The following is a 19,696-nucleotide window of genomic DNA, read 5'->3' as shown; positions in this document are numbered from 1 at the left end:
TGATTACCTCAATCAATATCATTCACTAATGCTTATGTAAAAGTATGTGCAGGAGATTGAAATGAGTCACCTGGTCCGTGCTCGGAGTATCTGCAATATCATTCATACTCCTACTCTGGGCGTGACCTGGATGACAAAATAACAAGAACAGTTATACGATTATATTATAAGCTATTTATTGTTAACTGTACACATCTGCTTTGAAGATCCATTCAAACAAGGATAAACAGTAACAATAAATACACTTAGGCTACATTCACATGGCTAAATTCGGATTTATTGCTCAGATCAGATTTTTTTGTTTGGCTGTTAACATTATTTTTGAACTCCAGAGATCAGTCACGATACAACCTGTAAAGTTTTGCTTGTACAGAAGTGTCACCCCCATTTTAAGTTTCACCCCTCTATACTTATGAGGTCTAACGCCTCACTGTCCCTCCACTGACAGCCTCCATCGCAGCTGAGAATTCTCCAGCGCAATATCGTGACATGAAAGTCGCATGAATTCTAATATGATGGTTCACACTGAGGTTGTGGTGCAAAAAATTAGACCTGTATCTGATTTGGACCTCATATGAAAGTTAAATCAGAATTGGACAAGATCCGAAAACCCAAAACTGAGTCAACTATGAGCAAAAGAAATTATCAAGATTTGGGCCACTTTTGCCTGTAGTGTGAACATAGCCTTAGAGTTACTATTTATTTAGAGAGAGCAGGGTAAAGCAATAAGACACTAGTACTACTTCTCTCCTTTTTCATATTAGCAACATTGAACATTGAGTGAAATTCATCCCTCTAATGCAAAACACAAGTGCAATACATAAATCAGCACTTAGTTTTAATTTACTAGCTGAGAATGAAAAAGCGCCGTAAAAATCCAAAGACAATAGTTTTATTACACTAATACTAATGTACTAAACCTTTTCATTAGTTGTTATATCTAACAGTTTATTTTACTCAGCACTATTTGAATTTTGAGGTCTTTAATAGCTTATATAAATCAAGGTCAGTAAATAAATCTCTTGTTTATGTTGGGGTGAATGGATGAAGGGGTTCGGTCATACTTGCTGAGTCCATCATTCTCAGCATGAATGTCTCACTTTAACAGATCAATCTGGTTGATACTTCGCTTAGAGTAAACAAGTATGTTGATTTGATTTTGGGAAGTAAATGCCATCTACCTCCGGTTTGTTCCTGACTACCGTTAGTCAATATATAATTCGGTATGCACTGATACCACTTTTTTTCAGACCAAATACAAATACATTTGGTTACTTGCCACTACAGAGTAGAGATATGAGTACTTAATAATACCATTACATTTGAAAACATTATTATTTTCATCAGATGTTCCTTACTTTGACTGACTGTAACAAATTAAATGTTTTAAAAGTTGCCTGCTGACATTTCTTCTCCTTCACCTACCACCAACAAGAGGTTATCAGACGTCATGCTGCTGTATTGTCAAAATGATCAAAATGATCAAAACAAAACAAACCTGGCTTTTCATTAATCAAAACCTAACCAAACATTGTTAAACCTTAAAAATAAACAGAGAGAGGTGTTTGTGGCCATAATGCACTGCCATGCTATGAAAGGTGAGACCACAAACTATGAACCCATAGATAGAAACTCACGCAGGCGACCATAGTTGGCAGACTGCTGTTTCATTTGGAGGTCCTCTGTGGATCGGTTAAAGTTGGCCATTGACCCTGGACCTGGACCCGGACCCGGTCCACCTCGGGACCCCACATTCCGATCTGGCAAGGGAAATGGAAACAGACACAAACAGCAACAGAGCGGTCGGAGGTGATGTTTATGATTTATCTAGCAGTATGTGCCCTGCCCGGATGAGATGAGGAAATGCTACAGCGGTAATTAACTCATAAAACATTAATACATCCCCTGTGGAGGATATGAGCCTTGTTGACTGCAGGAGTGCTTTGATTCATTTACCAAGGGAGTCAAATATATGCATAATGAATTTCTCAGCGGCTGCAAAATTACACATAGGACCAGAATCACTAAAGATAAAAAAAAGAAAAGAAATTGCTATACGTATATCAGGGACACAGGGTGATATTTCATGTGATGGTATGTCATCATACATGCTTTCCAACATTGTATGTAATATCATTAATCATAGACGTGATAACTGAACTGATAATTATTGTTTTGTCACGTTTGTTGTAGGCCAGTGCACTCTCATCCTAGAGGGAATACTGTTTCCATAATGTAATCTTTTTTTCTTACAGCTAGATGAACATTTCAGAACTGGACACTCACTGGTGGAAGAGCTGGATTTCCCAATGTCAGCTAGGGAGCGGTGGATGGGCTTCTTAGTCTGGTGTCGATGTTTCCTCAGCAGGACAAAAGTGATCTTCTCTCGTAGCTCAGGAGATATCATGCCCTCCTCTATTTGTCTCTCAATGATGTCATCTGGAAAAGGACACATTTATATTTCACACTGGAATATTTGACATAGGGTTGATCCAGTGTGATCCAGTTTGAAGTGTTCCCACATTGTAAGTTAGTTTGTTACCTTATTATATACATTACGGTCTATGTAGAATGTATAAACTTAATATCTACAGTCCTGTGGAGAACACATGGCTAGGATTATTACTGTTATTCCCAAGATTTTGACCTCAAATTACTACATATAAACAACATCCTGTGATAGACTACAATTTAAACTAATGCACAGTTGGGTTTCTGTCCTGAGATTGGGTAATGCAGATCCTCCAGACTCCATGAGAGCAAGTGTTGGGTGTCTCATATGAATTAACTCAGAATCTCTGTGTATTATCATTGTCACAATGTCCATTTGCTGGAGTCCACATGGAAAACAGGACTAATAAGTTAGTAACCAACATAACTCTCATAACAACAAGGTCCCACTTAGTTATAGTCACTTTAGAGACACCCAGCATACTGGAGATCAACTAAATGAAGTCAAACCCATCAATTAGTTGAAAGCAACAAAAATAGTCAAAATTCCTATAAAAGCCTGTTTTATGACAACACCCCCATCTACTGACCCTGAAGAGACTACATGGCTAATGCTGGCATATTTACATTAATGGTTATTACTAACCTAAAAAATAAACCTTAAAAAGTAAGCTATTTTCCAGCATACGTGATATAACTGTAATTATTCATTATTACCCATCACTTAAACAACACTGTGGTATGTATGCATATTCAAAAACTGAAAACTGGGAAATACTACAACTGTTGCCACTGATCCTTTTGCTATTGATTGTTTAATTGATCTATTGACCCCTCCATCCTGATGCATGTGCAGCTTCCATTTTGGCCTGTGGTCAGTAGTATGGGGGAAGTGGTAGAAGCACGAGTTGGCAGTTGTGTCACTCTCTGTAAATGTTTCAACATGTAACAACCATAGAAGCTAAAAGAGGTTGTTATGGTATGAGAATATTCACAGAATATTTAACTTTTACCTTACAGAGTAGTTTATGTAGGTTAACACAGTGGAGTGACGCAGTAGCCTGAAAACAGCCGAGTTAGCTAGCTAGCTAGCTAGCAAAGGGACCATGAAATGTTTATATTCATGCCTAGGTGCTATTCTTCTAGTTTAGTGTGTTGAGAATACAGTAATACACACATTATAATGTAGAATACAGTCAGCAGAGATAAGGCTGTTGGTTCATAAACGCTGGGATAAGTTATTTAGATCATTTAAAATCATGACTCCACAGCGGCCATAAAGACAACAGCATGATCTAAGTTAGGCAACAAGGTAAGATTTAATGAGAAATAAAGAAAATAACTAACATATAAAGTTGTGTTAATACTTACATTTGTTCGTAAAGTTTATTCTATCATTTCCTAAGTTTGCACTCTGAAATGGCTCAGACAAAAGGGTCACAGCAGGTAAAACCCAGTGGCAGCTAATAAAATGAATTAACTTAACAATGCGTGAGTCATTTAGAAAGCTAGAGAAGAGTTCGCTTAGCTGACAACATACTAACTAACATACTTTACTAGTTAACATGATGTAAACACAAATAGCTGAGAGATACTGACATCGACATAAACAGTGACTGCTGAATTCTGACAGGACATCTCACCAACTATCTGAGGCAACGAGTAGCCTTCCAGGTCCAGCAGCACCGTCCCCGTCTGGAGACACGTCCTGAGCTCAAAGAGACTATGCAGGGACAGCGTGGACACATGTGGTTTACTCCACCTTTCTCCTCCCTCCTCCACCTTCTCTTCGAACTTCACCCACCTGAAGGCAGCAGGACACACAGAGAAGAAACAGGTGAGGAATCTGTTGAGATTTCTTTGAGCTTGGTGCCTACAGCTCAGTAGATGTCTGTGGTTTGAGCTGGCAGCTCACAGGCATCACACTGGGTGAATGTCAGTCAGGGTGTTTGTGGAAAGAAGCCTCAGTTCCCTCACAGAGAAACAGAGTACTGCTCAGTGGTGTGGCCTTTACTGTATGTTAGAGATTCACTTTTATGGCTTTCCCCAGAACCAACTACTCTTATAGCTCTGCCCTTATCTCAGTTTGATCTTCCAGCACTCCAGTCTGGCAATACCATTATTTTCACTTCAGTTTGTGTGTGTTTCTGAGGGTTTAAGTTTGCATTCATTTGGGCCGGACAGTGCTTCCTACATTGTTGATTGGGTTTTCTGAATTGTCCTTGGTCCTTACTATTAGTTTTCAAACTAGACAGCTTTTTTGAAACATTGAATTGCATCCAAACTAACAAAATCAGTTTCTGAATACATTTGGTTTGATACATTAGCCATGTAGTTAGAAGATTATGCTTCATTTTAAATCTGCAATCGACTTGTTGTAGCAGCAGACCTTGTCAAAGCATGAAAAATTCAGGTTGTGGAACTAATAACATTAATGATGACTCCCTCACATTTAATCACCTCAGTAGTGTGTAAATGTATATATACATCGCGAGACGGTTAAATCGTGATTCAAATATGTGAAGATTCAATTTGATGAGATGAAAAATGAATCATGATACTCTTTAAACAGCTGAGGGTGCTATCTACTATGGTCTTGTTTTACATACTACATCATTCACATCAGCAGCTGTATCAAGCTGCAAAGTCATAATTCGTATTTAATCTCACACCTAAATTGATTGCAGGCATTGTTAGGCTGTCTGATAGGAGACATTTTGTGTACAGAAGGAAGCTTTAGAAATGAACAACATTTGCATATTCATATTATATATATATATATATATATATATTTAATCAGGTAGAAGGAGTAGATTACCTTTTTAAGGATTTTAATGTGGAAATTATTTTTTCTTTGCAAAAATATGTCTTAATACATATACTGTGTTTAACAAAATGTGTGCAGTGAAAATGGTCTAATTTTTATACTTCTTTACAAGTTTCAAGAGGCAGTTTTGAATTACATCATAATCTGAACAGAGTTTGCTGAATAGTCTGACTGATATGTATTTGGACAGACTGAATCATTTGTCAAGTGGATATACGAGCGGACTGTGTCTGGATTTTGTTCGTGCGTGTGTTTGTGGGTGTAGTCATCCACCTAGCAGACTCCTTCCACTCCAGCTCGTCTCCTTCTCGCTGTAGAGTGTCCATCTCGGTGAAGAGCGTCGGCGTGGGCATGTCATCCTCTTCATTTAGGATGTAACGTAGCCGCTCTGCTGCCGGAGACACTTGATGCAATGAGAGAATTTGTAAGATCATTTTATAGGGTTTTAACAGGCTTATAAGCTTTCCTAAAACATAATGTTAAAAAGAAAAAAGTAATTACATGGCTTTCATGTAATCTGTAAGCCTACAGCTTCTCTCCCAGACAAACAGGATGTCCCTTCCCCTTTGCTGAGATGTCAAGTCAACTGACCTGTCTCTTATGAATGTAAATAGTGACCTCCAGTGAATTCATTTCATCACCTACACCTAGTTTACAACCAGCTGTAGGCTGCTGTATATCATTCCATGCGTTTCCTCTCCTGCACCAGCAGTAATGATCACAATATTGAAGCCTACGTCCAGATCACACGCTACGACCTGATTATAGGTATTCAATCATGGGCCTCCTGTACGTACAATCCATTTCATTGTTGTATGGAAGTGAAATTGGACCCCATGTTCGTGAATGGCACTGCAGGGCAATGAGCTGCCAGCTGGCCATAGTGCAGCTAACCTATGGACTGAGCTGTATGGTAATTACTGTACGGGTGGGTCAATTATATTGAAGTGCTTTATTGACAGCAACTAACAGTTATTTCCACTTAGTTGCTGTTTTTTCTGAATGGCAAGCAATGGGGAACTAAATCATGCAAAACCAGAGAAAAAATGTGTGAGCGAAATACAACATTTATGAGCATTTATACCTTTCTGACAACATATTTAATGTAGAGTTTGCCATCTAGAGCACAAACTCCTCCAAACCCAGTAAAGACTCATTAACTACTTTGGCTGTTAAAGAGACAAGAGCACAACTTACAAAAAACGGATGAAACCAATTACATGGAACTTACTCCATTTTGTAAGTTAAAAACATTCTTAAATAAACACTTTTGTGTTGTTTTATTGTACATCTTTATTGTCCCTGCTATAATCCTCCTACTGCAAACGGCACTATATGCATTATTGATATTAATGTTCTGGGGCCCACACGCTCCAAAGTACTGTATTTGTGAGTGCATACAGTACTTTGGAACATGTGGGCCCCTGAACACCTCTGCTGCCATGCCACTGATTGCACCACATTGATTTAGCAAGGTGGACAACCTTTCCTAACCAAAGCCTCTGAAAGCCAAAGCTGCAGTGTTCTGCCAGGCTGCTCATTACTCTAACCTGTAACAGAAGCTACACACTCACAGGCTGTGTTTCAGACTCCTGCTGTTCACTGTTACAACTGCTGGAAGGAAGCAAAATCTAATCAAAAGCATGAGGTAGGAGAGCGCAACAAAATTGTAATACATGACACAGTCTGGTTCATGGCTGTGCCAATCCTGTGAAAAAAATATTTTTAAGTATAGTCCCTCCCTGGCAGCTGTGTGCAGAAAACATGTTCACCAGACCTCACTTGAGATATTTTAAAAAGAGTGCGTCACCACTCAACTGGAGGCTGAAGTTGTATTATAGGCTATTCATGTTTTTTTCTTAATAAACGGAGCAGACCGTGAGTTTCCTTTATTCCCCCGACATTATCCTTTAGTGCAAAATCTATTAAAAATGCAGTCACAGACCAGATCTCTTACCAAGCTCTAGCATGGTCCCTAAGGGTGCGCTCCAGCAGATTAATATTACTAATTAATTACATGGGGGACTTTCTGGAGAAAAAAAATGCTGAATTCTACATTTCCCATAATGCAAATAATGTCTTTCATCATTCATTTTTTTCTTTATTCTTAAATTGGATCCCCATTAGCAAAGTATCTGATAGCCACACTATACATTATACAGCTGTTAGCTGAGTAGTGATAACCTGGAGGCAACACGTTCTCACAACTTATCAAATCTGCCGCTTGGTCAGTGGTCCTCCACTTCCAAATTTGACACTCTAGGTAGGTTGTTTCCTTTTGGTTTCACACCAGACACACACACCGGTCTCCTGGGTTAAAGTCCTATGTTTGTTTGAGCCATCCATCCACCCCAACATGAATGTGGACTTTCTCACTCTTTATACTACATCACCTGACTTTGACGGCAGGCACATCCGGAAATTACGCTAGTGGCAAAGGGCCACTGACCAAGCGGCAGCATTTGACAACTTGGGAGTGAGACCTGGTTGTTGTAGGAGTAAACTGCCTTTGACATGTAAAATTGGCAGAGTGCCCCTATTAGATCCTGTTGAATATATGGGTATTAGAAAAAGGCTGGTTTTAAGTAGCCTCATGAATTGAGATTCAAACACTACATTAATGTTTAGTTTTGCAGAAGCAACCTGATTGAAGCACAGTGACTGACTGACAGTCAGAAGCAGGATACAGGAGAAAACTGACCAGGCCTCAAGTTAGAATGATTTGAAGCCTGACCTTATGAGATGACTGTTTCAGCTGCTTGTGGAGGTTCTTGCTCTGGCTCTCTGGCCTCTGACTTACTTGTGCGGTTGATGTCTTGGAGGCTCTGCTCGTTAGAATCCATAAGTCCTTCCTCTATGTCTATGTCTCTGTAGCGGTCATGCTCGTGGTGTCTGTGGTGGCTGTAGCGTCTGTCCCTGTCCATGTCAGCAGCCTCACGACTAGAGCGCCTTCGCCTGCGTTTGCGTCGATATCCTCGAGGCACTGGGACGCCAATGTAGATGGACTGATGGTCTGGGGACAAAAATGGATGGTTCTTGGGTGGTTACATGAATTTTCACCACCATACAAATGGTTGCACTCATTTAAATGCAATAGTGGCAATATGGGTATATACTTAAAAAACAAGCTCTAATAAGACCACAGTTATTCCAAAATAAGTGATTTAAATAAATGAAAAGCCCCAAAATGGTTGACTGACAGCCAGCAACACTGGCAGATTGTCTAATGAGATCTTTCATTAATCCCTCCTATACTCAGAGGAGTGTTTTCATGAATGTTAAATCACTTTAACAAACCCTGAATACATTATGCTACACATCATGTCTGCTTATTAACAACAGCAGCATTCCCTGCCACAGCCACGAATAAAAGCAGATCAAGTCTATTCAGAATCAATCAGTCCTGTAGCTTTCCTGTGATTTAGCGTATGGCTTGTATAATCCCTGTTTTGCAACAAAAACCTGGATGATGTGAGCTTGATCATCTGCTGGCAATTAAATTGTCACTTTAAAACTAATTGCCCACAAAACTCCATGTGGAATAACTAAACAACAGGGAGACGCAAACCAATATTGGAGGTTTGGAAAAAGAACAGAGCCAGCTAACCTGCTGCTTAGTGTAAAGACACACAAAACTCACACACACACACACACACACACACACACACACACACACACACTGCACAACTCCCCAACCCCACAAACACGCACACATAAATACACAAAAACACACAAAACAATCTTCGCTCCTCATTTGCAGCCCATTAACAGCATTCACCCACACAAACTCTCAGAAGAAATTAGAAACTATAAGTTAGTGTGATGAATCAACCGTCTCATGATAATATTAAGAAACAAAGTGGGTGTTATGACTTAATGTCCTGTTTCTGTTATCAGAGGTCCTGTGTATGATAGATCTACCGCCGATGTGAACCACACACTCACCCTCCTCATCCTCATAGCGATGGTGAGAGACACCCATCCCTCTGTCTCCATGCTCCATCCTGTTATAGAGGAAAAGAAGCAACGTGTGGGCATTATTTCAAACGGGGAAACAGTGAAAAGACTCTTCAGGTGTGTGAAACGTTAGACCGTGTTGTGCTATGTATGCACCTCCTTTTTCATGTCATTGTACATATACTGTATGTTAGTCTTGTCATTTCTATGCATGTGCATGTGTGTGTGTCTATTTCTGAGATATGACCCTCCAGCAGCAGCAGCAGCAGCAGCAGCAGCAGCAGCTCTTGTTCGCTGACCTGCATGTTAGGGTAACAGTGCAGATCAATGGGAAAATAATTAAAAGTGAGGCCAAGTCAATGGAAATGTGCTTAATTAAAACAAATGTGAGGCTAACTTATTGCACGTGGCACCACTTCACACATTGAACGCCACCAGTGATGTTTAGGGCCACCCTGTTCTTGCTCGAGAGAGGTTAGCCTATATACATTCACCATATTGTTTACAGCAGGCTTGATGCAGTTTGGAATTTGAGTTTGCCTGTGTGTCTATAGGAAGAGAAACTTGCTCAAGTTATCTTAAGAGAGGCAGTGAAGTGTGCTAGGCCTGCGACACAGGCCGCTTCCACCAACGTGGAACCAGTTCCATTCTGTTAAATCTTTCATTGTTTCATTATTTCCACTCTTCAAAGGTACAAATGTGTCCACAAAAGCATCAGAAGTGGACAAAGGACAAACTCAAAAATGCTGTGTGACTCCCAACACACATGGATAATATTGTTCAGTTTCAGCATCAACACATGTCTGGTAGGCTGGCCTTAAGTTAGCCTAAAATATTTAAAGCTGCATTAATCAATGTTTGCCTGCTAGGGGGATGCACTTCCAAACAAGCTAACAGGCACACAGCCCTATCATGTTTGACCTTATAAAGTTGTTAGGGCTACAGACACAAAGGAAAATAAGCATCCATTTGAAGCATTTGGTGTTTCTGGCTGCCCAATAAATAAAGGTCGTTATTCAGTTCTTTACCAGCATCAAACTAACTCTGTCTGCTGTCCTTCTCATATTATACATACAGTAGTCTTTTAAACATTTTGAGTATTTACGTGTTTAAGTGTTATTTTATTACCAAACTACAGACCTTTTTCACAGCTGAGTTTTTGTCTTGTCAGCAAAGGCACAGATGTAAGTGTTGCATTAAGTGTATATCAGTCATTCTAAAGGTTATTACCTCCACCAATAAGACTATATTTTTGGTGCAGTTTGTCTGTTATTAGTATTAAGAAAAAAAACTGCAGGTCCGATTTTCAATAAGAATTGGTTTTCAGTTGACATATCTGGTTAAATAAAGGGAGAATAGAATAAAAATACAATGAAACTCAGTGGAGTGGTGTAGCAAGGGCCAATGAAGAACCCATAAATCACGGGGTGGGTACACAGACATATATAGTGGTTGCACAGATCTGCATATCATAGAAGACTGAACTATTGGCCTCTGCAGAGGTCTGTGATCTCCTCGTGCCCTTTCAGTTACACTCGTTTGCTGCTGACTGCAGTCATTATGAACGATGTATTACACCTGTGCCTTAACCGCTACGACATGTAAAATATCTTGTGAAAGGTCTATTACATCCCGGTAAATGAGCCACTACTTGGCAAACCACCATACTAAAGTGCAGTATGAGATTATTATTTCCATAAGTACACATATATACACATATGGGCAAACCTAAAGCTGAACTTATCGATATTTTATCCTACTAACCTTTCACATTCCAACAATCATATGGACATAATGGAGCATTTAGCAGCTAAAGACCTATTTCAGCAGGTTGGTGGAGTTAATCGAAATATTATTGAAATCACAATAGATGCAACATCTAATCGCAGAATCTGCAATTTTTTGATAAAGGTGAAATGCAGCATTATAATTAAGCACTGTAGTTGTAGGCCAGTTGTAGCTCTGGCCTACAAATCTTGTCCTCCTAAGAAAACATGTTTGTTTGATACAGACAAATGTAACATCATCAGGATTTTAATCATTTTTATTTGTTCAGTGAAAATGAAAATTGTGATGCAAAATTGATCATTCCCACTAATCATGGATCATATCACAATCATAATATCTGTCAAAATAATCACAATGTGATCTTTTTAAGCAATATTGTGCAGCCCTAGCTAAAAGAAGAGTGAATTTTGAAATCAGCAATTGTCAGGCAACCATGAAACAGCATATTCATTTTTAAGATGATATGTGTTTTGTTTACAGCTTGTTGTGCTGCTCCTGAGTGAACAATGAAATCTATGAATGCAGGTTTAAAGGGACATTTTGTAGTGTTTTAAGTATTTTATTAGCTAAAATCAATGTCTTCATTCATAAATGTGTCCTCATTGGTGTAAAATTACCTCTGCCAATGATCTGACTTATCCTCGTAAGCGAAGAATTTCTTATCTGTATATACATTGGACGGGCCAGTCCATGGAGGCTTCCATGTCGTTCCGCCATTTTGAAAAACTATAATCACCGAGAGGGACATAAAGCACTAGCCTACCTGTCTAGCTAATCCACAACGCGTTTTCGTTCAGAGCCAGCGTCACGTGACTGAAACTGCACTGCACTTTAGTTCATAATGGAGGATCATACTTATGCCGAGCCACAGGAGAAGGAATCCTCGTCGCCAAAAAGCGAAAAAGGGAATTAAAAAGGCAACGTGACCGGCGAATTCAAAAAACGAGGGTAAACATCGGGGTAGCTTTTCCCAGGTGGAAAGAGCTAATGAAGGAGAAAGACTTTCAAAGGGATGCTGAAGTTGCCTGCTTTCTCCTCGACAGGTAGGCTTCTTGGTACATAACGGCTACCGTAGTTGCAATACGCATTTGAAAACGCGAGGCACTAGAGAGCACTATTCATTTGAATGCAAAATACAATTTCACCGCTAGATGGAAGAAATTCCTACACAATGTCCCTTTAAATGAAAGAAATTAATAAGAAAGAAATCATCAACAACAGCAATTGTTAGGTAAGCTATGAAGACGCTTGGTTGCTTTTATACAAATCTACACCAAGCTTTAATAGAGCCACGTAAAGCAAAGTGAGGTCTGTTACTAAACTAGAAGATACAAACATCTGCCAACACAGAACAAATGTCCAATTAACGTTTATACCGACAGATATCTGTCCCGTCACAGTTAAGGTAAATGAATTCCCAGTCAAAAAATTTACCTTTGGACAAAGAGTTTATGGTTAAAAAATAAATGTCCAGCGTTAAAAGTAAGACCATAAAATGTAATCAAATTGACTGTATTTGTTTCTACTGCTGTTTAATCTGTTCTGAAATTCCAAGGCAATTCGTTTGTACTAAGTTATTCAAATACTGTTTTAGTATTTAGAGTTGCTGTGGGCTTTTTGATTTCTCTTTCACTAGAGAGTTTGCCCTGTTATTTCCAAGAATGTCTGTCTGGTTTCTACATCTTGTAAATCAAAGCAGTGCTTCTTTTCACTTCACTCTGTGTAGATAATATCTCATTTTGGCATGACACTTGAAATAGAGTCCAACCCGGAGGGATGAGAGGTGTAAAGTGGCTGGTGGAGGATGAGTTTAGTCCAGCAGAGCCCGGCTGAGCTGCTGCTGTGAATGTTTGTAGCGCTGGCTTCCTGCCTCTGTAATTAGTGCTGTCACATCAGTGTCCTTCACACCCAGTGGGCAGCTGGAGCGAGAGCTGCAGGCTGCCCCCCTCACGGCCTGATCGATGGGCCCGCCCTGCCTCCAAAGCCCCCACACCACTTGGCAGAGACATGCACACACACACACACACACACACACACACACACACACACACATTGCGCATAAACATGCACACGTGCACACAGGGTAATGTGTTCATGTGCTCTGCCAGTCTCTGGCAAATACCAACAGGCAGAAATGTGCATATGATACACTGAAAAAAACCCAGGTTATAGAGTTTGTCTTTAACATTGAAAATATGCCAGTGTGATGAGATCATTTAACTTCTTTGGCATTTTATTTTGTCATTTGAAGACAAGGAAAACTACATTATTATTTCAATGAGAAATATTTGACAACCTTTAAGGAAATTTAGGCAATGTGATTCAGTTTTGAACATTGGTCATTTCCAGATTTATATTTTTTTGCAGAGGACAAATCATGCTCATTAATGCACAGAGTCACTAAACAAGATATACAGACTCCTAAAACAATTCTGAAACAATCACACAAGTATAGCTATAGTTTGTTCTGTATACACACACACACACACACACACACACACACACACACACACACACACACACACACACCAGTTCCTTAAAGGTTTGAGGCCTTGAGCTAGTTAAAACTTAAAGTGCTATTTCTGGTATATGTGCAGCTATTAAACTGTGTGCGTGCGTTTGTATGTGTGGAGGTACAGTGAGCGAGAGAGTTATTAGGATAAGTGGTGCTCATTAGTGCTTCAGTAAGTTTAAAGAAATTACTGTACATCTCATCAAATCCTCAGAAAGTTTCTAAAAGCTTGTTTAATAAACTTTATTCTCCCCTGAAAGAGGATGGTGTCATATGAAACTTTTCACTGCTGGGTTTAGCAGGAACAAAAGCAAGAAAATGTTTCACACATGCAACCGTACAGGTTTTTTGAAGCAGGGGAACCAAACCCACAAACCCTGACAAAGTGACCACAAACTCAAAACCATCAGACCGTTGGTGCGTGTACAGCACCTTACTACTGTTACTGCAAATATTAAACATTCACAGATAAAGATTGAGACTTTCACAGTCAAAAGTTATGATTATTGGCTGACGCTAAGGAAGGAAAAACAAAGGAACTAAATGCCATCTCTGACTCCACAGGCCAAGAAAATTAAACGGCTGGTTCAAACAAGAGAGCTCAGAAAGACAAAAACAAACAACAGGATAATGAACCCTACCTGGATCAGTTGTCAGCTGGAATCAGTGAAAGCAGAAAAGGGCTTTGCTTTCGTAGGGTCGCATCAATGAAAACATGCCAGTGGAGCTCCAACAAACTATTGAATGGTCCAAACTCAGCAAAGAGGGACGCTCCTTTCCATCTGTCTGTCTGTCTGTCTGACTGTCTGTTTGTCTCTGTCTGTCTGTCTCTCTCTCTCTCTCTCTCTCTCTCTTTCTCTCTCATGACCGGTTCAATAATGAGCAAACTAGGACTCAGCAGAGAGCTCCAGGCAGGAAGTTGTTTCAGAATATGGTTGACACCAACCACCGACAGAAAATCTCTCAATATACCGCACCAGCAGGTCAATATATAGTATTATGGAAAAAGTGATAAAGGAGAGGAAGTTAAAGGATGCTGCTTGTGAAAACACACTGTGGCTTAAAAATAGATTTTGGTGGTGGAGAGAAGATGGGGTATATACCTTATCTGATTGGCAATGATCACCATTTTTGATATCCTTTCCAGTTTTTACAGATGGCCTTTTTTTAAGTTTTTCAGCTTTATAGCTGGATACTAAGAAAGTATTTGTAAAAGCACATTATGACATTCCTGGCTAGGTACTGTAGGTATTTACTTGATATGCAAATACCTACAGTAAAAAGGAAACCAAAAAGCCTTCAGTCCACTATTTGTTGATACCCATTAACCTCTTGTTTGTACCAAATTTCTTGGCAATCCATCCAATAGTACTTCAGACACTTCACTAAATACTAACAAATATAAACCTTGTGGCTGCACTAAAAGGAATCGCCAAAGTACTTTGAATTTATCCTCTAGGCCTACAGACCATAAATGTCTGTACACAATTACATAGCGAACTATTCAATAGTTACTATCTCAGTCTGGACCAAGGTGGGGTACTGACCAAGTGTGTCTATGGAGACAGCCAAAAGGCTTTAAGCGCAGTAAGTTTGATGCAAGCTATTAACCTCAGTTGTTGTTCATCTTCCACTCCTTTTATTTCCAGGCTTATGACACTACATATTTCTACAGAGTATGCCATATATTTTTAATTTTAGGACAGGGTAAACTGCCCAGGACTGTTGTCATTAGGGATATGAGTGCTACAGTATATGTTCTAGGATGTTTTCTATATAGAAAAAAACAGGGATTTTCAGAAGGTTGAACATAGAGGGGATCAATAATGGTACTGTAGCCAGCTACTGGGAGCCACAAAGTCTGACGATTACTGTTCATAATGATCATGGAATATAACCATTTTAGAAAAGTCCTTTACTGCCTTTCCTATCACCCTTCATCCCTCAATAAACTCAAAGCAAGGACTTATCTAAAGGACCGAGGGGTTCACTACCCAGTACACATGGATGACAATATTTCCCAGACTATTAAAAATAATCTGAAGGTAACTTACTTAACTGTTGTTTGGATGTTCACAAGCCTCGAGATTTTAAATGTTTTATTTTCGTGATTTACTGAGCCTTTAAGCTGTGAGCCTTCCAGCACTGCATCATCATTATTGATCTTCCTCACCGCTGAGCAGACTGAAGGCCAAACAGTGACGTCCTGCACTCAGGCAACAAACTCATCACAGCTCGACTGAAGAGTCTGGCAGTAAAATGAGATAAAGGCCACTGACAAATAGTAATGTCTGCTTGCAGAAGAACACATGGTAAAAAATGCAAGCTTAATCCAATGCTGGTGCTTTAGAAATGATAACAGGCCCGTGGTCAGCTTAGGTTTTTAAGAAATTAGAAGAACTCCTATATTTTATAGCTTGAGGTAAAGATATTTAAAAGATGTATGGTGTTGCCAAAAATGAGCTTTTCAGTTCCATTCCTAAAGGATTTCTGAACTTTCTTGAACTGTCACTCCCAAATCATCCACACGGTGTCCTTAATGACTGTTAAATGGGCAGCCATTCATCACACTGAAGTTGTAGGGACACAAAGCATACAAGGGAGGATCACTTTATTTTCCAATTAGTACTAAACATCAGGGGCGTGTCCAGACTTTTTTGACTGGGGCACTGACTTATGCAGAGGTAGCACAAAGTATGTATCTCAGCTTTCCAATAATTCTCAATTTATGCAATTCCAACACTGTTTAGGGATCCCAGTATGCAGAAACATTCAAACACTAGGTAAAAATAATGGCATTGTTTTGGCCCAAAACTTTATGGCATTAGCATAAAGTTGGCATGACTCACGAGTACCCATAGAACCAATCAAATATCTTAAGGTCAGAGGTCAAAGGATCCCTTTGAAAATGGCCGTGCCAGTTTTTCCGTTTCAAGAATATAGCTTAACTTTCAAGTGGATGTCATCCATCCATCCATGGTTGGTACCAGTGGATGTGTTTGGTCATCTAGTTTCATATAAAATCTGTATCTTCACTTCGCTTCGCTTTAAAACAGAGCCTGCTACATCCTCTGAAAGATGGTGGCCAGTACGAACCCTGGCCCCCCCTCTAGGCACGCCCCTACTAAACAAGTATAATCGGTGTTTATGCATATTCTGCACTTACAGCAGGCTGGGCTTCATTGCATTGCTTATAGGTACTCTATCTTAGGGTGCCCCTCCAGTGGAAAGAATGTGATAAAGTGCCCTAGGTTGCTAATCCTGACTAAACTGTTTCACCATAAATGCAACTTTATGGTGAAACAGTGCCTGTTGGTTCCCCTTTCATTTATTTGGCCTTCGCCACTGCAGCCTAGTGATTCACAATTGAGGTGGATGACGTCGTTGTTGCAATCCATTCATGAAATCCATCATAGTCAGACAACAGATGATGATAATGTGTTTTGACCAAGGGGTAGTTCCATAATTACAGTATAAATATGCTATGCAGTGATTCACACCCTTTTCTCTGCGTTGTCAAAAGGGCTTCTGGGAGAAAATCAGTAACCGTAATGGAGGGGGAGAGGGCCAACCAGTGAAAATAGTTACACCCAGAGTAGATACAAGAGAAAAGTAAATTACAATACTTCATCACAAAATAACTTGTGTTATCTAGCGAACACCACAGACGACACAGAGGATTTCTAACAGTTAGTCTGTGAGAGGGAGACATATTTCACTTTTCAAAATGACAAACCATGCTGACTTTTTGCTCCTTAAAAAAACCTCCCAGCCCTTAACAATAAATCAGTCAAAGCTTGCTCAGTTGATTGTGTCGATGATAATCCCTCTGCCTCTCCTCACATTGTACAAACTCACAGAGCGGAGAAGACTTGAGAGGGTCTATTAAAGGAAGTCTGTTGAAACCTAATGGAGTGGGACTGCAGATCCGAAGAGGCGCAGCTACGGAGAGCGGTGAAACTATAAAAAGGTTAAGTAGGAGGATGAGACACAGGGGATGCATATGATGAGAAGCCCCTGTGTAACCAACCAGTGTCAGAAATCTCTAGCCTTGATACCTTGAGGGAGAAGCTTCCGGTAAAAGTATCAAATCTGTCTATTTTACCCCCACAGCACATGGAGCGTTTAGTGTGAAATTGACTGCAGATTGCTTGGTCAAGCTTTCTCTGTAACTGATGCCAGATATGTAGGTAATTCGATCAAGGGTGCACACAGGCGTGGGCACTGCTAATGTTTGAGAGAAAATGATGGAGTTACCTCACTGACAGAGAATGATGTCAGTATGTTCTATACACAAGAACAAGAAGTGACAATAGAAAAAAACAGTGGCTGCAGAAAACGTTATCTCTCATGAGGAACAGATTCATTTTGCAGGATCTCACATTACGGAACTGAGATTAAAGAGAAGGCCTTTAGTGATTTATTATATTTATTCCCTCAACCCCAGTCTGACCCCTTGTAGCCATCAAGAGACATTGCAGGGTTTGCAGCAGTGGTGGAAAGTAACTAAGTACTGTGCTGTACTTAACTGCAGATTTGAGGTTGGAAAAAAGAGATGGGTGCTCTAGGGACAGGCTTATGCATTCATATCTTGCAGTAGATTAAAAGGGTACTTGATTGACCGGTTGGGACTGTAAACGCATCCATTGATTAATGTTGAGCGAACTAAATATTTTGCTGAAATTTTAGAAATGTCATTACCTTCTGTCTACGTGTGGAAGGCAGATTCAGATGTTAACTGTCTGTAGGATCATCCCTGCGAGACACTCCTTTGACAATGTCGTCTAATACATTTTTATGAAAATACTTATTAAAGCTGCTTCTAAATACCTATTTAAAGGACCAGTGTGTAGGATTTAGTGGCATCTAATGGTGTAGTTGCAGATTGCAACTCACACGCAGCTCACTTGCTACTGGGTAACTCACAGACCAATTGCACATCATCTGCAATGATGCCACTCAGCCAAATAAATCTGTGCATCCTCACAAGCGTGACGACAGGAGAGATGAGACGAGAGACAAACAGCCGGAGAAATAAGTGAGTCAGAGAAAAGTAATTTCACTTGACATCCACGAAAGAGAGAAAAGAAACATAATTTCCCCAAGCAAAGTTCCAGAACATCATAATATCCAGCCTGCGTTATGAACCCCGAACCATGGCTCTGTAATATCACTAGATTAGCTGTGCTGTGTCTAGACAAATCCATGGCGCTGTCCGTGGTTCTGAAGTAGAATACAAATTTGTAATTGCACTTATTTCTCTCAGTTCTACCCTTCTGTTAGTTTTATCTTGGATTTATAATATGCTCTCAACTATTTGGCTCGGCTCGGGTTACTTAAAAGAACTGGTCTTCTCTTCACTGGAGTGCTTCTCCCCCCCCAGGTAAAAATGAACGAAGTGGTAGGTAAAGGTATTCAGACATACCTTCAGTTAACTCTTCTTCCTGCTTCTTCTTCTCTATTAAAAGAAACACATTCTCACCACAACAATAGTAATACTGGGAATGATCAAAAACAGAATGATAGAATCTGCCTGTAGTGCTGCTGCACTCTCCACCATATGGCTGTGGGTTGTTGCCAATATGTGCTGCTGCGTAATTTCAGCTATTTTCCCAAAATCCTGTAAATTGTATATTATTACTAGAGCTCAATATATGTGCTCTTTGCAACAAGTGGTATTGACACTGAGCCTCCACACACCAGAGCCTGTTCCCTGACGGATACGTGAGTGTGTATGTGTTCCCCTCCTCATTGTAACAACAACATTCATGTCCATATTATTATGATCACGGCTTGTTTGGATGTACGCACATCCTGCCCTCAGGCCATTGAATGTTTTTTTTTAGCTGACGCAATTCAGCTCCTTGCTATAATTATCCCACCTGCTGTCTCTTGATCATCATGATGAGGGGGGACGAGAGGTGAGAAGTGAATGAGAAGAGGTGACCTGCAGGAGAAGAGAGAGCCGTGTGCATTCATGCGCTGCTTGTGAGCTGAATTAATATGGCTGCTGTATCTCATCCGGAGAGAGGGCAGTGTGTGGAACAGGGATAAAAGAGTAGGGAGGGATCAGCTTTTGTGAAACAAGAAACAAATTTACAATTGAAAATCCAGCTCTAAGGAAGATCTACATATTTTTGTATATATTTACTTACATATTT

At 39.9% G+C, this 19,696-nt stretch overlaps 1 protein-coding gene across 3 annotated transcripts in view; it reads right to left on the bottom strand.

The window, feature by feature from the left end:
• Nucleotides 1–14,309, bottom strand: part of slc4a5a (solute carrier family 4 member 5a) — a 37,230-nt gene extending 22,921 nt beyond the window's left edge. For all 3 annotated transcript variants that reach the window (XM_051422066.1, XM_051422067.1, XM_051422068.1), the window contains exons 1-8: nucleotides 14,177–14,309; nucleotides 9,224–9,282; nucleotides 8,079–8,291; nucleotides 5,552–5,681; nucleotides 4,095–4,255; nucleotides 2,287–2,439; nucleotides 1,638–1,760; nucleotides 71–126 (exon numbers count right to left, since the gene is read on the bottom strand). In XM_051422066.1, coding sequence (XP_051278026.1) covers nucleotides 71–126; nucleotides 1,638–1,760; nucleotides 2,287–2,439; nucleotides 4,095–4,255; nucleotides 5,552–5,681; nucleotides 8,079–8,291; nucleotides 9,224–9,281 — 894 coding nt within the window. In that variant the 5' untranslated portion in view covers nucleotide 9,282; nucleotides 14,177–14,309. The remainder of the gene's footprint in view (nucleotides 1–70; nucleotides 127–1,637; nucleotides 1,761–2,286; nucleotides 2,440–4,094; nucleotides 4,256–5,551; nucleotides 5,682–8,078; nucleotides 8,292–9,223; nucleotides 9,283–14,176) is intronic.
• Nucleotides 14,310–19,696: the final 5,387 nt, after the last annotated feature.

Source organism: Dicentrarchus labrax, unplaced genomic scaffold (assembly GCF_905237075.1).
Source record: "Dicentrarchus labrax unplaced genomic scaffold, dlabrax2021, whole genome shotgun sequence".
Classification (NCBI taxonomy): Eukaryota; Metazoa; Chordata; class Actinopteri; family Moronidae; genus Dicentrarchus; species Dicentrarchus labrax.
The sequence above is the reverse complement of the archived record's forward strand: the minus strand, read 5'-3'. Positions and strand labels throughout refer to the sequence as shown.